This window comes from Homarus americanus, unplaced genomic scaffold, assembly GCF_018991925.1.
Source record: "Homarus americanus isolate GMGI-L3 unplaced genomic scaffold, GMGI_Hamer_2.0 scaffold51704, whole genome shotgun sequence".
NCBI classification, from domain to species: domain Eukaryota; kingdom Metazoa; phylum Arthropoda; class Malacostraca; order Decapoda; family Nephropidae; genus Homarus; species Homarus americanus.
The window spans coordinates 25,054-46,364 of NW_024734086.1; the positions used below are offsets into that span (position 1 = coordinate 25,054).

The 21,311-nt window shown below is 37.4% G+C and overlaps 1 protein-coding gene across 1 annotated transcript in view; it reads left to right on the plus strand.

The window, feature by feature from the left end:
• LOC121870141 (oxysterol-binding protein-related protein 8-like) overlaps positions 1-20,537 on the plus strand; it is a gene marked incomplete at its 5' end in the record, with an annotated part of 39,179 nt that extends 18,642 nt beyond the window's left edge. The window contains 4 exon segments of the mRNA XM_042371915.1: positions 9,572-9,739; positions 15,608-15,780; positions 19,721-19,825; positions 20,456-20,537. Coding sequence (XP_042227849.1) covers positions 9,572-9,739; positions 15,608-15,780; positions 19,721-19,825; positions 20,456-20,537 — 528 coding nt within the window.
• Between the last annotated feature and the right edge of the window lie 774 nt (positions 20,538-21,311).

Genomic DNA, 21,311 nt, shown 5'->3' on the forward strand with positions numbered 1-21,311 from the left:
AAAGATTGTTAGATGGTAATTGCAGTGGAAGCGGCCATTTGAGAAAATCCCGAACCAGCACAAGAACACTTAAATCTACTAAACAAAATGAATTGTCCGTGACTATGGAAGGATAGCTGCCTTGTGACTGGGATGAATGAGACACTGTAAAAATTCTAGACACTTATATTCCCTCCAACACTACAAACACAATCAAATAATGGTACACCAATATGCACCTCTTAACTTGAACTTAAAACACTACTCTGGGGAATAAAAGTTATACATGATATAGAAATTATTAGAAACTCAGGCAACAATAAATTTAAAGTATTAAGAAAATGTTGCTTGCACACATGAAACAGGCCTTATGGGCTTAACAAAATAATATCACCCCCCAACAGATGCACAATTCTAACCTAACTTAAACACTACTCTGGGAACACAGGTTATACTCTGAGATCGGAATTATAAAGAAAATTTGATGCATTAAAGAATTAACGAGTATCACTCTGGTTCCCAATTTAGTGACACAAAATTACTAAATAAACAACAATACTACTAAAATCATTTAGGAACTATTACTACACACGCTTCCAAGATAATATCAGGAACTGAAAATGGTACTAACTACACACAAAAAATATTGTCAGTACATCGAGGATGTTACTGGGTCCACCACTATCCGTGAACCATGCTCCACCCAACTCAACATACACCCGTAATAAGGGAGATAAAATGTTTCTCTAGGTATCCTCGAGATTCCTGGTCTCAGTGTGACAATTAATTTACTCAGATAGCCCTTGTATACTCTAAAGGCCCATGGGCGGGAAGAGAGAACTTGCAGGTGACCATGGCCAGTAAGTAATAATACTTCTAGCTGGATCGAGGGCACGTGATGGTGGGCACCCACGTGGTAAGAACTGATCACCCAATGCCGATGCCGGGTCCTTGTCAAGTTTTAGTTGCTGGGAGCACTCGTCACAGTGATCCTTGCTACCCCCGCTAGTAGGACAAGCCTATACTGATCGCTCCAATGGCGACACTTTGCCAAGCCTCAATATCAACGGCAGTCTCACCCGGCAGCCAGTCTCTGGCAAATAATTTCTCGCAGTCAAGTGGGTTCTTGGACGGAAACCTCTGAAATGAACTCACTGTTAGCTCTGTTAACTTTATCACTGCCCTATCTAAACCCCTGTCTAAGATCGAATGAGACTTACTTTGTTATACTGCAAGGGACGCCTTGCTGGGACCGAATGCTTCCATCGTGACTAAGCGACCAGCCAGCCGCTGCCTCCAAGCGCCAGCGGCCTACGTGACATATTTCTCTTTCCGCCTAACTAATAACCCTTGGGACACCCGTGACATTATTCAGACCGATAAATGATCCATAATAATTCCAAATTCAATAGTCCCTTTTAACTTCATGAATCGCATCATTATTAATTCGGCAAATTACATTCAATATCATATAGGCCTAGTTCCAGAACCTCTCGCTATAAAAAGGGAGCGCTCCCTCAGAGATCTAATCTTTGAAAACTCAGTATCGCTTAATGGCGCGGGCGTTTGAAATTACACTGAAATTTCTTAATATTATATATATATATATATATATATATATATATATATATATATATATATATATATATATATATATATATATATATATATATATAGCAGAGAGTATATATATATATATATATATATATATATATATATATATATATATATATATATATATATATATATATATATATATATATATATATATATATATATATATATATATATATATATATATATATATATATATATACTTCATTTTTAGTCCATATAACACGTGGACTTTGAGCATATATTCAACGACCTCACCAGCAAGGAATCGAACCCTCGACCTACTGGGTGGGACTAGGGAACGCTTACCGGCTAGCCCACAAGGACACTAAAAGCAGTTCTAGACTCTGTTATATTTCACACAAAGCCTGTTCATCGAGCTGATGGCGCCGTGAACCTCATTGGGAAACTGCCTGTGCCTCGTATGTGGTGTCAGTAGCATTTTACCGAATCCAGCTGGTATGAAACGCGAGGTCGAGGGTTCGATTCCTTGCTGGTGAGGTCGTTGATTATATGTTCAAAGTCCGCGTGTTATATGGACTAAAAATGAAGTATATATATGTACCTCAATCCGTTCCAGAAGGTCGTTCGTTAACCGAAAAGTTCGTTAACCGAAACCATTGTTTCAATGGGTTTTTGGGTAATTGGTTCCAGCTCACCGAAAATTTCCTAAATTCAACAAAAATGGTAGAAAAGTTCACTTACTTTGAGGTGTGTATGTAGAAGGCTCCTGGATGATGGTGATGATGATGGGAATTAGAATGGGGGTGGAGGAGAAGGGAGAAGAGAAGGCATTGGGGTGGAAGAGAAGTCACCCCATGGCGCCATTTCACCCATAAAATTTTAGCTCTCTTGGTGTAATTCCAGATTATTTTCTTTAAATCAACTCTGCACTGCATTATATATTGTCAATATGTAAAATATATTTCAAAATGACCAATAATTTGCTTGGAAACACAGAAAAAAAGCGTTTAGTTGAAGAGAGTCTCAAGCAAGATGTTACCTCCAGTGAAAACAGAGAGAGATTAACTCCTGTTTGCTGTGTTAAGAGGCTGGATGCCGCGCATTAAACTAGTCACTTTACCTTTAGTTATGTTCAATAATTGTTAAAATGACTAAAAAATTGAATATTAAACTTTTAAAATTATTGAATAGTATAAACTTCTTGATATTTACTAAAATAGTAAGGAATTTAAGCCCTAGAACTGATTAATGTATTGGCGGACTGATACTAAAGCTGGTTGCCCGGTCAGTGCAAGCGAAAACATGTTGAGGTCGGTTCGTAAGAACTTCGTTAACCGAATTTTTTTTCGTTAACCGAATTGAAGATCTTTGTGGAAGGCAGTTCGTTAATCGAAATTACGTTAACCGAGGTGTTCGTTAAACGAGGGGTCACTGTATATATATATATAATATATATATTCAGTGAACCCTCACTTTACGCGGTTAATTGAACCCACGGCGGCCCGCGTAAAGTGAGAAACGCGTAAAGTGAACAACATAACATACAGGTAGTTCTGCTATAACGCGATAGTAGTGTTCTTGTAAAACATCGTGTTATAGAAATTCGTGTAATAGAAATAACAGGGCTTATGGAGAAAATAGGGTTAGGTGCAGATTACTCCAAATCGAAAAAAATTTTCGTAGTTAGCCTAACACAAAGGATAGCAGTCTAAATAAATGTTACATTCATATCTAATAATGAAATCATACAGTAAATGTTACACTTTACCTTGAAAAAATATGAATATAACTTGATGGGGGATAAGGGTGATGTTGAGGCTGAGGAGTCATGAAACATCAAGCTTTTCTTCAAGTGTTATAGCCTTTCTTTTACGATCACCACCGGAAATGCGATCACCAGAGTGCTTCCCAGAGATATTCTTCTTTTCCATGGTCACAAAATTGGAGAAACAGTAATCAGAATTCACTGAGGACACTTAAAAACTTCACAAGTGTTTCAAACAAAGTGTGGAGTAAACAGAGCGCGCGGGTCTAAAACGCTATGTATTTTGTTTTTCTCTTATTTAAAACTTTACATTTTACATATACTGTACAGGTATACTGTATACATAAATATTACATAAATTATTTCTGCAATTCTTCGCAAACAAAACACATAAATCAATTGAACATGTGATGTCGAACGTGAACTGTAAACACTGCATAACCCCGCGCCAAGCCACAATGTACAGTACACTTTAAGCGCTACTTATTTTGTTTTTCTCTCTTATTTAAAATTTTACAATTTACATATATATATATATGATATATATATATATATATATATATATATATATATATATATATATATATATATATATATATATATATATATATATATATATATATATATATATATATATATATATAGCAGCATATATATATATATGGTATATATATATCCACAATGAAAACGTGATAAGATAAATTCACACGGGGTCGGAACGAGCTGCCTTAATTGGCCCAGCCAGCATGGAGAGAAGTTTAATATGCGACCTGTAAATATAAGGTCAGGTCGGCACGACATCTGTTCACTGCCACTAACACACGTAGAGCCACAGTCAGACTCATTAAAGCACTCATCATAGCATTGGGCATCGGGGCAGTTGTTCTTGCCACCGGACAAATTTGCGATGGTCAGTTCAAAACTGATAAATATGTTACATAAATTTATTTGTCAGTGGCCCAAGGTTAAAAATGCTTTGAAAACCTTTTGATCTTGATGTATGATAGTTATTTTGTGGGTCCCTTTTTTCTGACCTGACCTTGTCTTAGTCAACAGCCACTACCCTTCTCTTAAGCCTCTAATACGTGTGTGTTGTGTGCGGATTAGTGGATGTCATCATATGACCTGACCTTATATTTTTAGGTCACTCCTGTATATTTAAGCCTCTCTGTCCATGTAACCCAGTTGCTCTGGAAGATGTCTTGAATAAAGACGAAGCTAAGGTACTCCGTTGTTTCCATTTTCCCGTGTGATTTTTGAGTCAAGATATATATATATATATATATATATATATATATATATATATATATATATATATATATATATATATATATATATATATATATATATATATATATATATATATATATATATATATATATATATATATATATATATATATATATATATATATATATATATATATATATATATATATATATATATATATATATATATATATATATATATATATATATAAATTGTAATTTACATATTATTCATATTATGCTAGAGCGCCCACAAAACATGAGAAACGTTTGAGTCCCCCAGTAGAGATGTCCGTTCTCTATCCACTCCAGGATGTCCGTTTTCTTTTTGTGTACTCGCTCAGGGACTCAAGTATTTCTGTATATGACACAGGATGATAAGGGAATTTGAATTTATTTGTTTATTTATTTATATATAATATACTGTAATATATTAAATATAATGCAAGTATTTTCTTTAATTTATATACGTGTTTCGCGAAAAAGGGAGGCTACATTTATGGTGATCGTTAAGGACCAAACTCCGAATCCATGACGCGACTTCTGTTCATTATTTATATCCTAAATTTACCACTGTTGTAGTTTCAAGAATTAATGCAGTCATTTACTGAATATTCTTTGCAAAAAATAAATTTTAAATGAATTATTTATAAGAGATAAGTATTATGATCAGTAAATATACAGATATGCATTACTGACCACCTCCGAACACAAGGATGGCTAAAAATAGCCACAGGCGGTCACAGTCAAGGTCACTTTCCCTTTCTTGTCACTGGCAAATGGGGGTGGGGGGGATGATAATAGCAGCTGTGTTTATTACGGTATGTTAGACTGGTTTATAATACATTTTTATTATTTTAATATACCGGTAATCTTCATTTTAATCCAGCTTCCCAAACGTAAGTTTCAGTATAAAATAATTAGTGGTACTGTAGGACCTTGTGAGTGGTTTACTGTATACATAAATATAACATAAATTATTTCTGCAATTCTTCACAAACAAAACACATAAATCAATTGAATATGTGATGTCGAACGTGAACTGTAAACACTGTGTGTGTGATGTAAAGAGAGCGCGGGTGTAAAACGCTATGTAATTTGATTTTCTCTTTTATGTAAAATTTTACAATTTACTTATAATATATAGGTATACTGTATACATAAATATTACATACATTATTTCTGCAATTGTTCACAAACAAAACACATAACTCAATTGAACATGTGATGTCGAACGTGAACTGAAGCCACAACAACCGTTCGAGTGGAATCGCGTTAGAGCAAACGAGTTCGCGTTTTACAAATATCGTTCCTCAATTCATAAATCGCGTTCGAGCAAATTCGCGTTGTCAAAACACGCGTTATAGCAGAACTCACTGTATGTTATTAATTGAAATAGAGACCGGGTCGACCCCCAAACTCCACTTTTTCCCGAAACAATACGTACGTTTTACTAAAAATAACATATTAACTTAATGATGGTATTCACACACACATAATATAGAAGGGAACAATCAATAAGAGAATAATAAACTGAAGGTTAGGTTAGAAAAAAACAAGGTTGGGGTTAACACTTACGTTAGTAGTAGAGATGGGTCGGCGTATGGAAATGGAGGCTGGTTCCGAGGCAGAGGGCAGGCTACTGGCCCTCAGGTGAGTCTTCATCGGTGTCATCCACACTTACTAGTGCCTCCCTGACAAATCACTCAAAGTCATCATCACTGTCTCTGCCTCTGTCACTATCACTGGCTTGGGCTGGCTGTGGTGGGTTGCGGGCGAAGAACTCTGTTATGCTTTGCTGACGCCTGGTGTTTTATGTTGTCGTGATAAACCTTGATGTAGGGCTCCATAGCTGCAACAGCTGGGTAGTGGAGATTACATACCTGTTAGCGTCAGGGTCGTTGGAAAGGAGGAGCTTGACTTTCTCAATACACTAGATGGCACCCCTAACATTACTATGGGATAAGCGGCGTTCTTCTTGGGATGACGCACCACCAGCCTCTTCACTGACGACGTCATCATCATCTACCATCTCGTCGGTAGTCACGTCAGGATCCCTTATCACCTCCAGGATGTCGTAGTTGGTGGTCTCGGAGAAGCCTTCAGCTGTAATATTGAGCACAGCTTCTCTGGCAAGGTCCACTGCTACTGCAACAGTCTGAACCTCACCAGTCACAGGTTCACTCCTCCTCTCACCTGGTATGCCATGCAACACATGTCTCCATGCGTGACGAATCGTAGCAATAGTCAGCAGATCCCATGCCTCCACCAAGAAGTCTACAGCTTGTTTAACGTTAAACTTCTTCCAAAATTGTTTGACGAGAAGTTCTTGAGTCACCACCTCTTGTTCCTTGTCCTCGTCGCTTTTGCTCTCGCTGTCGGTGTCACCCAGCTTACGCAACTCATCCTTGGTGTTGGTAGAGTCGTTCAGGAGCTTGAACTTCTTTGCAGAGTATGCAGCTTTCACATTGCAAATCAACTCCTGGTCCATGGGCTGGATTAATGACGTAGTGTTGGGAGGAAGGAAGACCACTTTTACGTTGGGGTGACGATCCATAAGTAGGGGCGACGATCCATAAGTAGGGGCGAGTGTCCAGGTGCGTTGTCAAGGAGCAACAAAATATTGAATGAAACATTCTGTTGCTCGCAGAATTTCTTCACGTCAGGAACAAAACAGCTGTCAAACCAGAAGAGGGACAGAGAAGAGGACATCCACGCCTTACGTGCGGTTAGCCAGTGGACATTAAGCTTGTTCATGTCCATATTCTTGTAGGCGTGCGGCTTGCGGACTGTGTGAATCACCGATAACTTTGGTTTACAGGTACCGGAGGCATTGGTGGTAAACAGGACGGTGATGCGTTCCTTCTGCAACTTCCGACCCCTTACCTTGCTGGCAGACTGGATAACGAAGGTCTTGGAAGGTAGCTTTTTCCAGAAAAGACCAGATTCGTCCATGTTAAACACCTGGTCGTCAGTGTACTGTCCTTCCTCCATAACCTCACGTAAGAATGGAGGAAAATCTCTAGCTGCCACACGGTCAGCACTCGCTTCCTCACCACCAATGTTGATGTTGGTGATCTTGTTCCTCTTCTTAAACCTATGCAGCCAACCAGAGGAAGCATTGAAGGGTTTGGGCTCTGCAATTCCCAGCTTACGTGACACTGTTGCGTATAGCTCACGTGCGTACTCCTGCACTGAGCGCGTGTCCACCGCCATGTTGCGTCGCGCCTGACGAATCAAATAACTCACCAGCAAATTTTCCACTTTTGCCAGCACCCTGTTCTGGCAATACCTGATAGATGAAGCACCTGCAGACTTTGTGATTTTCATGTGCTCTTTGATCTTGGCTGCATCCTTCTTGATCGTGCGAATCGTAGATTCGTTGACGCCATGCTGGCGCGCGAGATCAACTTGCCGTGTTCCTTTCTCCAAATCTTGAACAATTTGGTACTTCACCTCGTAGCTTAAGGAACGTCGTGTCTTCTTTGGCTTAGTGCCGCTGGGTCCAGGTAAGGAAAGGTCTCTCTCTGGTGGTGGTGGTGGTCCGGCGAAGCCATTTTACGGAACAATGGATGCGCGTTTACACGGTGTGGCCTTGAGGGATGAAACTGCCGCGGCTAGGTCAAGCATCGTCTTTCCTCCCTCCCTCCCCGGGGTGGTCACGTCATAATACACTAAGCCAATTACAGCTAGCAGCAGAGGGGGGTAGGGATGCATGGCCAATTACAGTCCGATACATCATATGACATCAGTGATAACGCAACAAAGACACACACTGCGCAACCTTACCGCGCTGCTTGCCCAAGCGGAGGGAGGAGGAGGGAGAGGAGATGAGCGCAGGCAGGCTGGCAGGCGGGCGGGTGGCGCGTGGGGCAAATCTAAAAATAGCGTCTCGAGCCGGACACTCACCGCGTATATGATGAAAAAATCCGTGTTAAGTGAAAGTTCAGCTCTGGCAAGGCACCGCGTATACGGTAAAACGCGCTTGGGAACTTCGTGTTTTCTTCTTTCCTTGTGGTTATCAGCATATAACGAACGGTTCGATTAACTAAATTTCGGTTAATGAATTAGCTCCCATAAGGATTTTCAGTTAAATTAACGAACAAAACTTTGATTAACGAAATCCTTACGACAAACATGTTTTGTTGTACACATCAGCTGATCGGCTAGTCCGCCAATACAGTAATTATTATTATTATTATTATTATTATTATTATTATTATTATTATTATTATCATTATCATTATCATTATTATTATTATTATTATCATTATCATTATTATTATTATTATTATCATTATCATTATCATTATCATTATTATTATTATTATTATCATTATCATTATTATTATTATTATTATTATTATTATTATTATTATTATTATTATTATTATTATTATTCACTTCAATAAATTTCTAGTTTGGATTGAACAAAGCACCATTCATTGTGTCCCAAATACATGGTATAAAAACAGTTCCTGTCTTAAAGTACAACTCTTATAGCTCTGAAAACTCTTAGCTGCCAGAATACAGAGCTCCATCCGTGTAGTGGACCGTGGAAAGATAATGACCATTCTGGGTTGGTCTGCCTGCTGTCATTATACAGGATAATGTGGATACCATAGATACTGTTCAGCTGCTGTACCAGACTTTTTCTTTACTGTTGGTCCAAAATGAAGACTGTATCAGCCCCTCATTTATACTCCTTATGACAACTGGTTGATGTTGTCTTGTAGTTATCATGGCATCCGTAAATTCTTCCTTGCTTGGTGCATCATTGTTACATTGTTATAAATATTTTGATGAAAGTCTCACATGAATATGACTGTACTGTCCACTACATGGACTACAGAACACCAGAGTCTAGTCTCTGTGTCAAAAGTAAAGGTCATATTAGGACAGACACCAACAAGACAATGTGTTTATGATATGCTGCCATACTCTTTGTTTCCTGATAATTGAGAACCATCTTCTGTGACAGGACCCAGTGAGTGGTGTTTATGTGTACAAACACTCAGATCTTCGACCCTGGGACCCTAGGACTGACCTCTTCCAGTATGAATACAATTATATGATCTCGACTAAAACGAGACATAAAGCTCCGATGATCAGAACTGCATCCATAGTCAGCGTAGATCCAAAGATTGATGTAAGTGTAATTTTATCCTGTGTGTGTGTGTGATTTTTATTAATTGAGTAATTGGAAAAAATAATGGTTGATTATAAGTTAACTGAATATGTTGGCATATCACAAAAATACTTTGCTGCATTGGGGACTCAACAAACACTGTTGTTAGCTTAGGTTGATTGTAAATACTGTACTGTACAAGGCTGTCACATCAGTGGGGTTACATGTATTGTAAGTTACATGTATTGAAAGTTACATATATTGTAAGTTACATATATTGTAAGTTACATGTATTGTAAGTTACATATATTGTAAGTTACATTATATTGTAAGTTACATTATATTGTAAGTTAAATGTATTGTAAGTTACATTATATTGTAAGTTACATGTATTGTAAGTTACATATATATTGTAAGTTGCATTATATTGTAAGTTACATGTATTGTAAGTTACATATATATTGTAAGTTACATATATATTGTAAGTTACATGTATTGTAAGTTAAATGTATTGTAAGTTACATTATATTGTAAGTTACATGTATTGTAAGTTACATATATATTGTAAGTTACATATATATTGTAAGTTACATGTATTGTAAGTTACATATATATTGTAAGTTACATGTATTGTAAGTTACATTATATTGTAAGTTACATGTATTGTAAGTTACATATATTGTAAGTTACATATATATTGTAAGTTACATATATTGTAAGTTACATATATTGTAAGTTACATTATATTGTAAGTTACATGTATTGTAAGTTACATGTATTGTAAGTTACATTACATAATAAGTTACATTATATTGTAAGTTACATATATTGTAAGTTACATATATTGTAAGTTACATATAGTGTAAGTTACATGTATTGTAAGTTACATATATATTGTAAGTTACATATATATTGTAAGTTACATATATTGTAAGTTACATATATTGTAAGTTACATTATATTGTAAGTTACATTATATTGTAAGTTACATATATTGTAAGTTACATATATTGTAAGTTACATATATTATAAGTTACATATATTGTAAGTTACATTATATTGTAAGTTACATATATTGTAAGTTACATATATTGTAAGTTACATATATATTGTAAGTTACATGTATTGTAAGTTACATATATTGTAAGTTACATTATATTGTAAGTTACATGTATTGTAAGTTACATGTATTGTAAGTTACATATATATTGTAAGTTACATATATATTGTAAGTTACATATATTGTAAGTTACATATATTGTAAGTTACATGTATTGTAAGTTGCATATATTGTAAGTTACATGTATTGTAAGTTACATTACATAATAAGTTACATTATATTGTAAGTTACATGTATTGTAAGTTACATTATATTGTAAGTTACATGTATTGTAAGTTACATTACATAATAAGTTACATTATATTGTAAGTTACATTATATTGTAAGTTACATATATTGTAAGTTACATGTATTGTAAGTTGCATATATTGTAAGTTACATGTATTGTAAGTTGCATTATATTGTAAGTTAAATGTATTGTAAGTTACATATATTGTAAGTTGCATTATATTGTAAGTTACATGTATTGTAAGTTACATATATATTGTAAGTTACATGTATTGTAAGTTACATGTATTGTAAGTTACATTATATTGTAAGTTACATGTATTGTAAGTTACATATATATTGTAAGTTACATATATTGTAAGTTACATGTATTGTAAGTTACATATATTGTAAGTTACATTATATTGTAAGTTACATGTATTGTAAGTTACATGTATTGTAAGTTACATTACATAATAAGTTACATTATATTGGAAGTTACATTTATTGTAAGTTAAATGTATTGTAAGTTACATATATTGTAAGTTACATGTATTGTAAGTTACATATATTGTAAGTTACATGTATTGTAAGTTACATATATTGTAAGTTACATGTATTGTAAGTTACATATATTGTAAGTTACATGTATTGTAAGTTACATGTATTGTAAATTACATGTATTGTAAGTTACATATATTCTAAGTTACATATATTGTACATTACATGTACTGTAAGTTTCATATATTGTAAGTTACATATATTGTACATTACATGTACTGTAAGTTACATGTATTGTAAGTTACATGTATTGTAAGTTACATGTATTGTAAGTAACATATATTGTAAGTTACATGTATTGTAAGTTACATGTATTGTAAGTTACATGTATTGTACATTACATTTACTGTAAGTTTCATATATTGTAAGTTACATATATTGTACATTACATGTACTGTAAGTTACATGTATTGTAAGTTACATGTATTGTAAGTTACATGTATTGTAAGTTACATTATATTGTAAGTTACATGTATTGTAAGTTACATGTATTGTAAGTTACATATATTGTAAGTTACATTATATTGTAAGTTACATGTATTGTAAGTTACATGTATTGTAAGTAACATATATTGTAAGTTACATTATATTGTAAGTTACATGTATTGTAAGTTACATGTATTGTAAGTTACATGTATTGTAAGTTATATGTATTGTAAGTTACATATATTGTAAGTTACATGTATTGTAAGTTACATGTATTGTAAGTTTTATATATTGTTAGTTACATGTATTGTAAGTTACATGTATTGTAAGTTACATATATTGTAAGTTACATGTATTGTAAGTTACATGTATTGTAAATTACATGTATTGTAAGTTACATATATTGTAAGTTACATATATTGTACATTACATGTACTGTAAGTTTCATATATTGTAAGTTACATGTATTGTAAGTTACATGTATTGTACATTACATGTACTGTAAGTTTCATATATTGTAAGTTACATATATTGTACATTACATGTACTGTAAGTTACATGTATTGTAAGTTACATGTATTGTAAGTTACATGTATTGTAAGTTACATTATATTGTAAGCGACATGTATTGTAAGTTACATGTATTGTAAATTACATTATATTGTAAGTTACATGTATTGTAAGTTACATGTATTGTAAGTTACATGTATTGTAAGTTACATTATATTGTAAGTTACATGTATTGTAAGTTACATGTATTGTAAGTTACATATATTGTAAGTTACATTATATTGTAAGTTACATGTATTGTAAGTTACATGTATTGTAAGTTACATTATATTGTATGTTACATGTATTGTAAGTTACATGTATTGTAAGTTACATATATTGTAAGTTACATTATATTGTAAGTTACATGTATTGTAAGTTACATGTATTGTAAGTAACATATATTGTAAGTTACATGTATTGTAAGTAACATATATTGTAAGTTACATATATTGTAAGTTACATTATATTGTAAGTTACATGTATTGTAAGTTACATGTATTGTAAATTACATGTATTGTAAGTTACATATATTGTAAGTTACATATATTGTACATTACATGTACTGTAAGTTTCATATATTGTAAGTTACATATATTGTACATTACATGTACTGTAAGTTACATGTATTGTAAGTTACATGTATTGTAAGTTACATGTACTGTAAGTTACATGTATTGTAAGTTACATGTATTGTAAGTTACATATATTGTAAGTTACATGTATTGTAAGTTACATTATATTGTAAGCTACATATATTGTAAGTTACATGTATTGTAAGTTACATATATTGTAAGTTACATGTATTGTAAGTTACATATATTGTAAGTTACATGTATTGTAAGTTACATGTATTGTAAGTTACATGTATTGTAAGTTACATATATTGTAAGTTACATATATTTTAAGTTAAATGTATTGTAAGTTACATGTATTGTAAGTTACATATATTGTAAGTTACATATATTGTAAGTTACATTATATTGTAAGCTACATTACATTGTAAGTTACATATATTTTAAGTTACATTATATTATGAAGTTACATATATTGTAAGTTACATGTATTGTAAGTTACATATATTGTAAGTTACATATATTGTAAGTTACATTATATTGTAAGTTACATATATTTTAAGTTACATGTATTGTAAGTTACATGTATTGTAAGCTACATGTATTGTAAGTTACATGTATTGTATGTTACATATATTTTAAGTTGCATATATTGTAAGTTACATATATTTTAAGTTGCATATATTGTAAGTTACATTATATTGTAAGTTACATGTATTGTAAGTCACATATATTGTAAGTTACATATATTGTAAGTTACATTATATTGTAAGTTACATATATTTTAAGTTACATGTATTGTAAGTTACATGTATTGTAAGTCACATATATTGTAAGTTACATATATTGTAAGTTACATTATATTGTAAGTTACATATATTTTAAGTTGCATATATTGTAAGTTACATGTATTGTAAGTTACATGTATTGTAAGTTACATATATTGTAAGTTACATATATTGTAAGTTACATTTAATGTGAGTTACATATATTGTAAGTTACATTATATTGTAAGTTACATGTATTGTAAGTTACATATATTGTAAGTTACATATATTGTAAGTTACATTTAATGTAAGTTACATATATTGTAAGTTACATTATATTGTAAGTTACATGTATTGTAAGTTACATATATTGGATTTTCTTGTATTTTAAGTTACATATATTGTAAGTTACATATATTGTAAGTTACATATATTGTAAGTTACATATATTGTAAGTTACATATAGTGTAAGTTGCATGTATTGTAGGTTACATGTATTGTAAGTTACATATATTGTAAGTTACATATATTGTAAGTTACATATAAGTGTAAGTTGCATGTATTGTAGGTTACATGTATTGTAAGTTACATATATTGTAAGTTACATGTATTGTATGTTACATGTATTATAAGTTACATGTATTGTAAGTTACATTATATAATAAGTTACATTATATTGTAAGTTACATGTATTGTAAGTTACATATATTGTAAGTTACATATATTGTAAGTTACATGTATTGTAAGTTATATACTGTATATATATTGTAAGTTACATATATTCTAAGTTACATGTATTGTAAGTTACATTATATTGTAAGTTACATGTATTGTAAGTTACATTATGTAATAAGTTACATTATATTGTAAGTTACATGTATTGTAAGTTACATATATTGTAAGTTACATATATTGTAAGTTCCATTATATTGTAAGTTACATATATTGTAAGTTACATATATTGTAAGTTACATATATTGTAAGTTCCATTATATTGTAAGTTCCATTATATTGTAAGTTCCATTATATTGTAAGTTTCATATATTGTAAGTTACATGTATTGTAAGTTACATATATTGTAAGTTCCATTATATTGTAAGTTACATATATTGTAAGTTACATGTATTGTAAGTTACATATATTGTAAGTTACATATATTGTAAGTTACATATATTGTAAGTTACATGTATTGTAAGTTACATATATTGTAAGTTACATATATTGTAAGTTACATATATTGTAAGTTCCATTATATTGTAAGTTACATACTGTATATTGTAAGTTACATGTATTGTAAGTTACATATATTGTAAGTTACATGTATTGTAAGTTACATATAATGTAAGTTATATTATATTGTAAGGAATACATAATGAATCACTTGAAGCTGATCATAGCATGTAGAGCTTCAGCAATGAGACAAAACTTCACACGATTTGAAAAGGAAGAAAAGACCCTTTTTTCTTGTTTTATTTCTAATGTTATTTGAGTAAAAACTACAGTACAAGTCATCACTACCTGGGTGGCCTCATGGGTTCACTGTCTCGGCACTTGAGTGTTTACAGATTTCATCCACAGTATCAAGGGGCTAGAGTACTTTAGTTTGCTGTGCACTGTATTGCACAGAGCTGTAGTGAAGAGTAACCCCCATGAGAGACTCTGTACCATAATGGATGTGTCTTAGGTTGTACGGGTGAGCGGTGTGGAGGGAGTCCAGCGTCTGAGAGGAGTGATGGAGAGAGCAGAGGCTGAGGAGACAAGTTCAGGAGACCATGATGACCTCCAAGATATGCCAGACCATGCAACTACTGTAGCAGCCTTACCTACCAAGAGGCAACCACATTCTCTCTCTCCCAGGTAAGTGACTTTTAACCCCCTTCCCTCCCTCCTCCTCCCTCCCTCCCCTCCCTCCTCCCTCCTCCCCTCCACTCCTCCTCCTCCCCCTCCACTCCTCCCTCCCTCCCCTCCTCCTCCTCTCCCCTCCCCTCCTCCCTCCTCCCCTCCCTCCTCCCTCTCCCCTCCTCCCTCCCCTCCCTCCCCTCTCCACTCCTCCCTCCCCTCTCCCTCCCTCCTCCCCTCCCTCCTCCCCTCCCCTCCTCCCCTCCCCCCTCCCTCCTCCCTCCTCCCCCCCTCCTCCTCCTCCCCCCCTCCTCCCCTCCCTCCCCCTCCCTCCCCTCCCCTCCTCCCCCCTCCCTCCCTCCCTCCCCTCTCCCTCCCCTCCCTCCCTCCCTCCCCTCCCTCCCTCCCTCCCCTCCTCCCCTCCTCCCCTCCCTCCCCTCCCCTCCCCTCCCTCCCCTCCCCTCCCCTCCCTCCCCTCCCCTCCCCTCCCCTCCCTTCATTCCCCCCTCCCCTCCCTCCCCTCCCTTTTCCTCCCTCCTTTCCTTCCCTTCCCCTCCTCCCCTCCCCTCCCCCTCCCTCCCTCCCTCCCTCCTCCTCCCCTCCCCTCCCTCCTCCCCCTCCCTCCTCCTCCCTCCTCCTCCCTCTCCCTCCCCTCCCCTCCCTCCTCCCCTCCTCCTCCCCTCCCCTCCCCTCCCTCCCCTCCCTCCTCCCCTCCTCCCCTCCCTCCCCTCCCCTCCTCCTCCCTCCCCTCCCTCCCCCCCCCCCTCCTCCCTCCCTCCCCTCCCTCCCTCCTCCCCTTCCCCCTCCTCTCCCTCCCCTCCTCCCTCTCCCTCCCCCCCCCTCCCTCTCCCTCCCTCCTCCCTTCCCCCTCCCCTCCCTTCCCCCTCCCCCTCCTCCCTTCCCCCTCCCTCCTCCCTCCCCTCCCTCCCTCCTTCCCCTCCCCTCCCCCCCTTCCCTCCCTCCTCCCTTCCCTCTCTCCCTCCCCCCCTCCCCTCCCTTCCCCTCCTCCTTTCCTTCCCTTCCCCTCCCCTCCTTTCCTTTCCCCCCCCCCTCCTTTCCTTCCCTTCCCCTCTCCCCTCCCTCCCCTTTTCTCCCTCCTCCCTTCCCTCCCCCTCCCCTCCCTCCCCGTCCCTCTCCTCCCCTCCTCCCTTCCCTCTCCCTCCCCTCCTCCCTTCCCTCTCCCTCCCCTCTCCCTCCCCTCCCCTCCCTCCCTTCCCCTCCCTCCCTCCTTCCCCCTCCCTTCCCCAGTGGAAGTGAGGTCAAAATAAAAAGGGCGGCCAAAGTCATCTAGGCGCGTATCGGCTCGACGGACTTCAAGACCGAGTGCGTAGCGGTAGAAGTGAATGAGTGGGTTAAGTAATCAAGCCCTGTCTGAGATTGCTAACACAGAGCCACATCTGGCTTTCTTGGCATTCACCCATGGAGTCGAGCATCGCTGGAACTACCTGATGCTCACTGTATCTGATGTCGGACCCCTCCTCCACCCTCTGGAAGAAGCTATCAAAGTCAATTTCATTCCCAAATTAGTGAAACATCTTCAATTAACCCCAGCAGAAAGATCACTCCTTGCACTACCACCGAGACTGGGAGGTATGGGATTGTCCAATCCAGAGGAGATTGCTGCCACCGAACATCAAAACTCATTTAAGAACACAACAGGCGTGGTGGATACCAGCGAAGTAAACAAGATTCGACGGTCCATTATGACAGAACAACAGCACAGCCAAAGTGATAAGTTGCAGCAACTGATGCTGCAAATACCAGAGAATTTAAAAAAAAGTAGCTATAGCGCAGGAGGTAAGTGCCTCGAACTGGTTAACTACGTTACCAATACGGGCAAAAGGTTTCAGTCATAATAAACAAGCATTTTCAGATGCCATTGCTCTAAGGTATGGTAGGCCAGTAGAAGGTTTGCCCTCCCAATGCGTGTGTGGCTCTTCCTATGACGTCAATCACGCCATGGTGTGCAAGAAAGGGGGCTTCATATGCATGAGGCATGACGAAGTAAGGGACCTCACAGCAAATACTGTATGTTGAAGGAAATATGTCGTGATGTCAGGGTAGAACCGACCCTCCTTCCATTGGGCGGTGAGAATTTCCAACAGAGGACTTCAAACACATCCAACAAAGCCCGTGTTGATGTCAGTGCTCAAGGATTCTGGACGCGGGGACAGCGAGCCTTTTTCGACATTAGGATTTTTTATCTAATCGCAGCTTCACTCCTCTGGTGTTCACAACCTCTGGTGGGATGGGACCAAGTGCAAGATGCTTCTACGCCAGACTCGCGGAGGTGCTATCCGAACAGAAGCAGCAGCCCAGAAGTTATGTTACAGCCTGGATGAGATGTCGACTGTCCTTCTCTCTCCTTTGGTCTGCTTTGCTCTGCCTCAAGTGAATGAGAGCATCAGCCCCCAAAGCCACAAGAGGCGCAGATATCGACTTTGAGGCAACAGTCACTGAATGCTGCATAGATCTGCAGCTCAACTAACTCAACACAGCTAGGGTATCTACTTATATATTAGGATAGTTAATTTTAAGGTAATAAAATGGCAGCAAAGGTGTGGCTATTGGGGGAGGCTGGAGGCCACTATAAAGAAGTAGTAGTAGTGAAAAGTTGCACGCACCTCAAAACTGCTCAGATAATTTTAAATTTTACGAGAAGGTCGGCAGCACCTGAAGTATATACTGTACTGTACAGTCATTTCTGCTACAACTCGATAGTTGCGTTCTTGTGAAACCTCGCGCTATAGAAATTCACACAATAAAAATAACAAGGCTTATGGAGAAAATAAGGTTAGGTGCAGCTTATTCAAAATTGAAACAAATATATTAGTTAACCTAACACATCAAGCTTCTCTTAAGTGTTATCGTATTTCTTTCACGTTCAATTCAATCTCCAGAACGCTTCTTGGAAACATTCTTCATACCTTGTATTTCTATATTTATGGCTAACACAACAAAATTAGAGAAAACAGCGAAAATCACGGACACTTCACAGAGCAATCGATAGACATCATGCTATTCAGCTAATCATGTGATGTAAATGGAGAGCTCTGGTGTAAACTGTTATTAGTCCGCACTGCAAAACATTCTTTTTACTTATTCTTTTCATACAGTATTAATGGGTAACAGCTAAATATGCAGAAAAAGAACAAAATTTACAGAGTACCTCTCAAAAAACACTTCACAAACAAAACACACGACTCAATTGAACATGTGATGTCGAACGTGAACTGTAAACATTGCATAACCCCGCGCCACATTACACTTAAAATGTTGAAGATGGAGTCATGTTATAGCCAACATTCGGATACAAAAGTTTGCGTTTTACAAACAGCGTTCCCCTATTCATCAATCGCGTTACAACCAATTCGCGTTGACAAAACTCGCGTTGTAGCAGAAATGACTGTACAGTATACTGCTTCACATGTTTTTTGTTGATGTATGAGAGAAGTAGAAAAAAAATTTGAATGTTGAAGTTTTATAAAAACTGGCCAATAATTTTTTCTGAAGCTTTGAGTCTTGATCTTTTGAAATAGGTTTATAATGAAACTGACAGATTTAGTTATTTTTAATATCTTAATTATTTTTATTAAGGATGAAGGGTATTGGTTCTTCAATTATATACACTAAGGAAATTGGAGCAGTTTGGATAATTTAGATAAAGAAAAACATAATTGTTTGTAACTTTATTTCAGCCATTACACAGTCCAACAGTAGAGCCAGTGTGTCACTCTAATGTTCCTCACACAACAACAGCCACTTGTACATTAGGCAACAATTTTAATACTCTTAAAGTGATTACCTGTCACAGTAGACCTCCAGTAGACCTCCAGTAGACCTCTAGTAGACTTCCAATAAACCTCTAGTAGACCTCCAGTAGACCTCCAATAAACCTCAAGTAGACCTCCAGTACACCTATTAGACCTCCAGAAAACCTCCAATAACCCTCCAGTAGACCTCCAGTAGACCTCTCCAGACCTCCAGTGACCTCAGTACCTCCAGTAACCTCCAGTAGACCCCCTCTACCTCCAGACCTCTACAGACCTCTAGAGACTCCTCTGTAAACCTCTACAGTAGACCTCAGTACCTCCCTCTAGTAGACCTCAGTAGTACCTCCAGCCTCCAGTAGACTCAGTAGACCTCTATTAAACCTCTAGTAGACCTCCCTCCAGTAAACCTCTAGTAGACCTCCCTCCAGTAGACCTCCAGCCTTCCTCTAGTAGACCTCCAGTAGACCTCCTAGTAAACCTCTAGTAGACCTCCAGCCTCTAGACCTCCAGTAGACCTCTAGTAGACCTCCAGTAAACCTCTAGTAGACCTCTAGCAAACCTCCAGTAGACCTCCAGTAGACCTCCCTCTAGACCTCCAGTAAACCTCTAGTAGACCTCCAGTAGACCTCAGTAAACCTCTAGTAGACCTCCAATAACCCTCCAGTAGACCTCCAGTAGACCTCTAGTAAACCTCCAGTAGACCTCCAGTAAACCTCTAGTAGACCTCAGTAGACCTCAGTAGACCTCCATAACTACCTCCCTCAGTAGACCTCCAGTAACCTCTAGTAGACCTCCAAGTAACCCCTCCAGTAGACCTCCAGTAAACCTCTAGAGCCTCCATTAGACCTCTAGTAACCTCCAGTAGACCTCCAGTAAACCTCTAGTAAACCTCCAGTAGACACTCAGTAAACCTCCAGTAGACCTCCAGTAACAAAACCTCCAGTGACCTCCCAACCCTCTAATGAGCCTAAACTCAGTAGACCTCTAGTAGACCTCCAGTAGACCTCCAGTAAACCTCTAGTAGACCTCCAGTGAACCTCCTGTATACCTCAGTAGACACTCCAGTAAACCTCTAGTAGACCTCCAGTAGACCCTCCAGTAAACCTCCAGTAGACCTCAGCCTCCAGTAGACCTCCAGTAGACCTCAGTAAACCTCAGTAGACCTCCAGTAGACTCTAGCAGACCTCCATGAACCTCATTAGACCTCCAGTAACCTCCAGTAGACCTCCAGTCCCTCCGTAGCCCCAGTATACCTCCAGTAAACTTTCAGTGACCTCCAATATACCTCCAGTAAACCTGCAGTAGACCTCCAGTAAACCTCCAGTAGACCTCCAGCAAACCTGCAGTAAACCTCCAATAAACCTCAGTAGACCTCAGTAGACCTCCAGTAAACCTCCAGTAGACCTCCAGTATCAGTACTTTCAGTGACCTCCAGTATACCTCCAGTAAACCTGGCAGTAGACCTCCAGTAAACCTCCAGTAGACCTCCAGTAAACCTCTATTAGACCTCCAGTAGACCTCTATTAGACCTCCAGTAAACCTCCAGTAAACCTCCAGTAGACCTCCAGTAAACCTCCATAAGGACCTTCAGTAGACCTCCAGTAAACCTCCAGTAGACCTCCAATATACCTCCAGTCAACCTGCAATAAACCTCTAGTAGACCTCCAGTAAACCTCCATAAGGACCTCCAGTAAATCTCCAGTAGACCTCCAATAGACCTCCAGTAGACCTCCAGTAGTCCTCCAGTAGTCCTCCAGTAGACCTCCAGTAAACCTC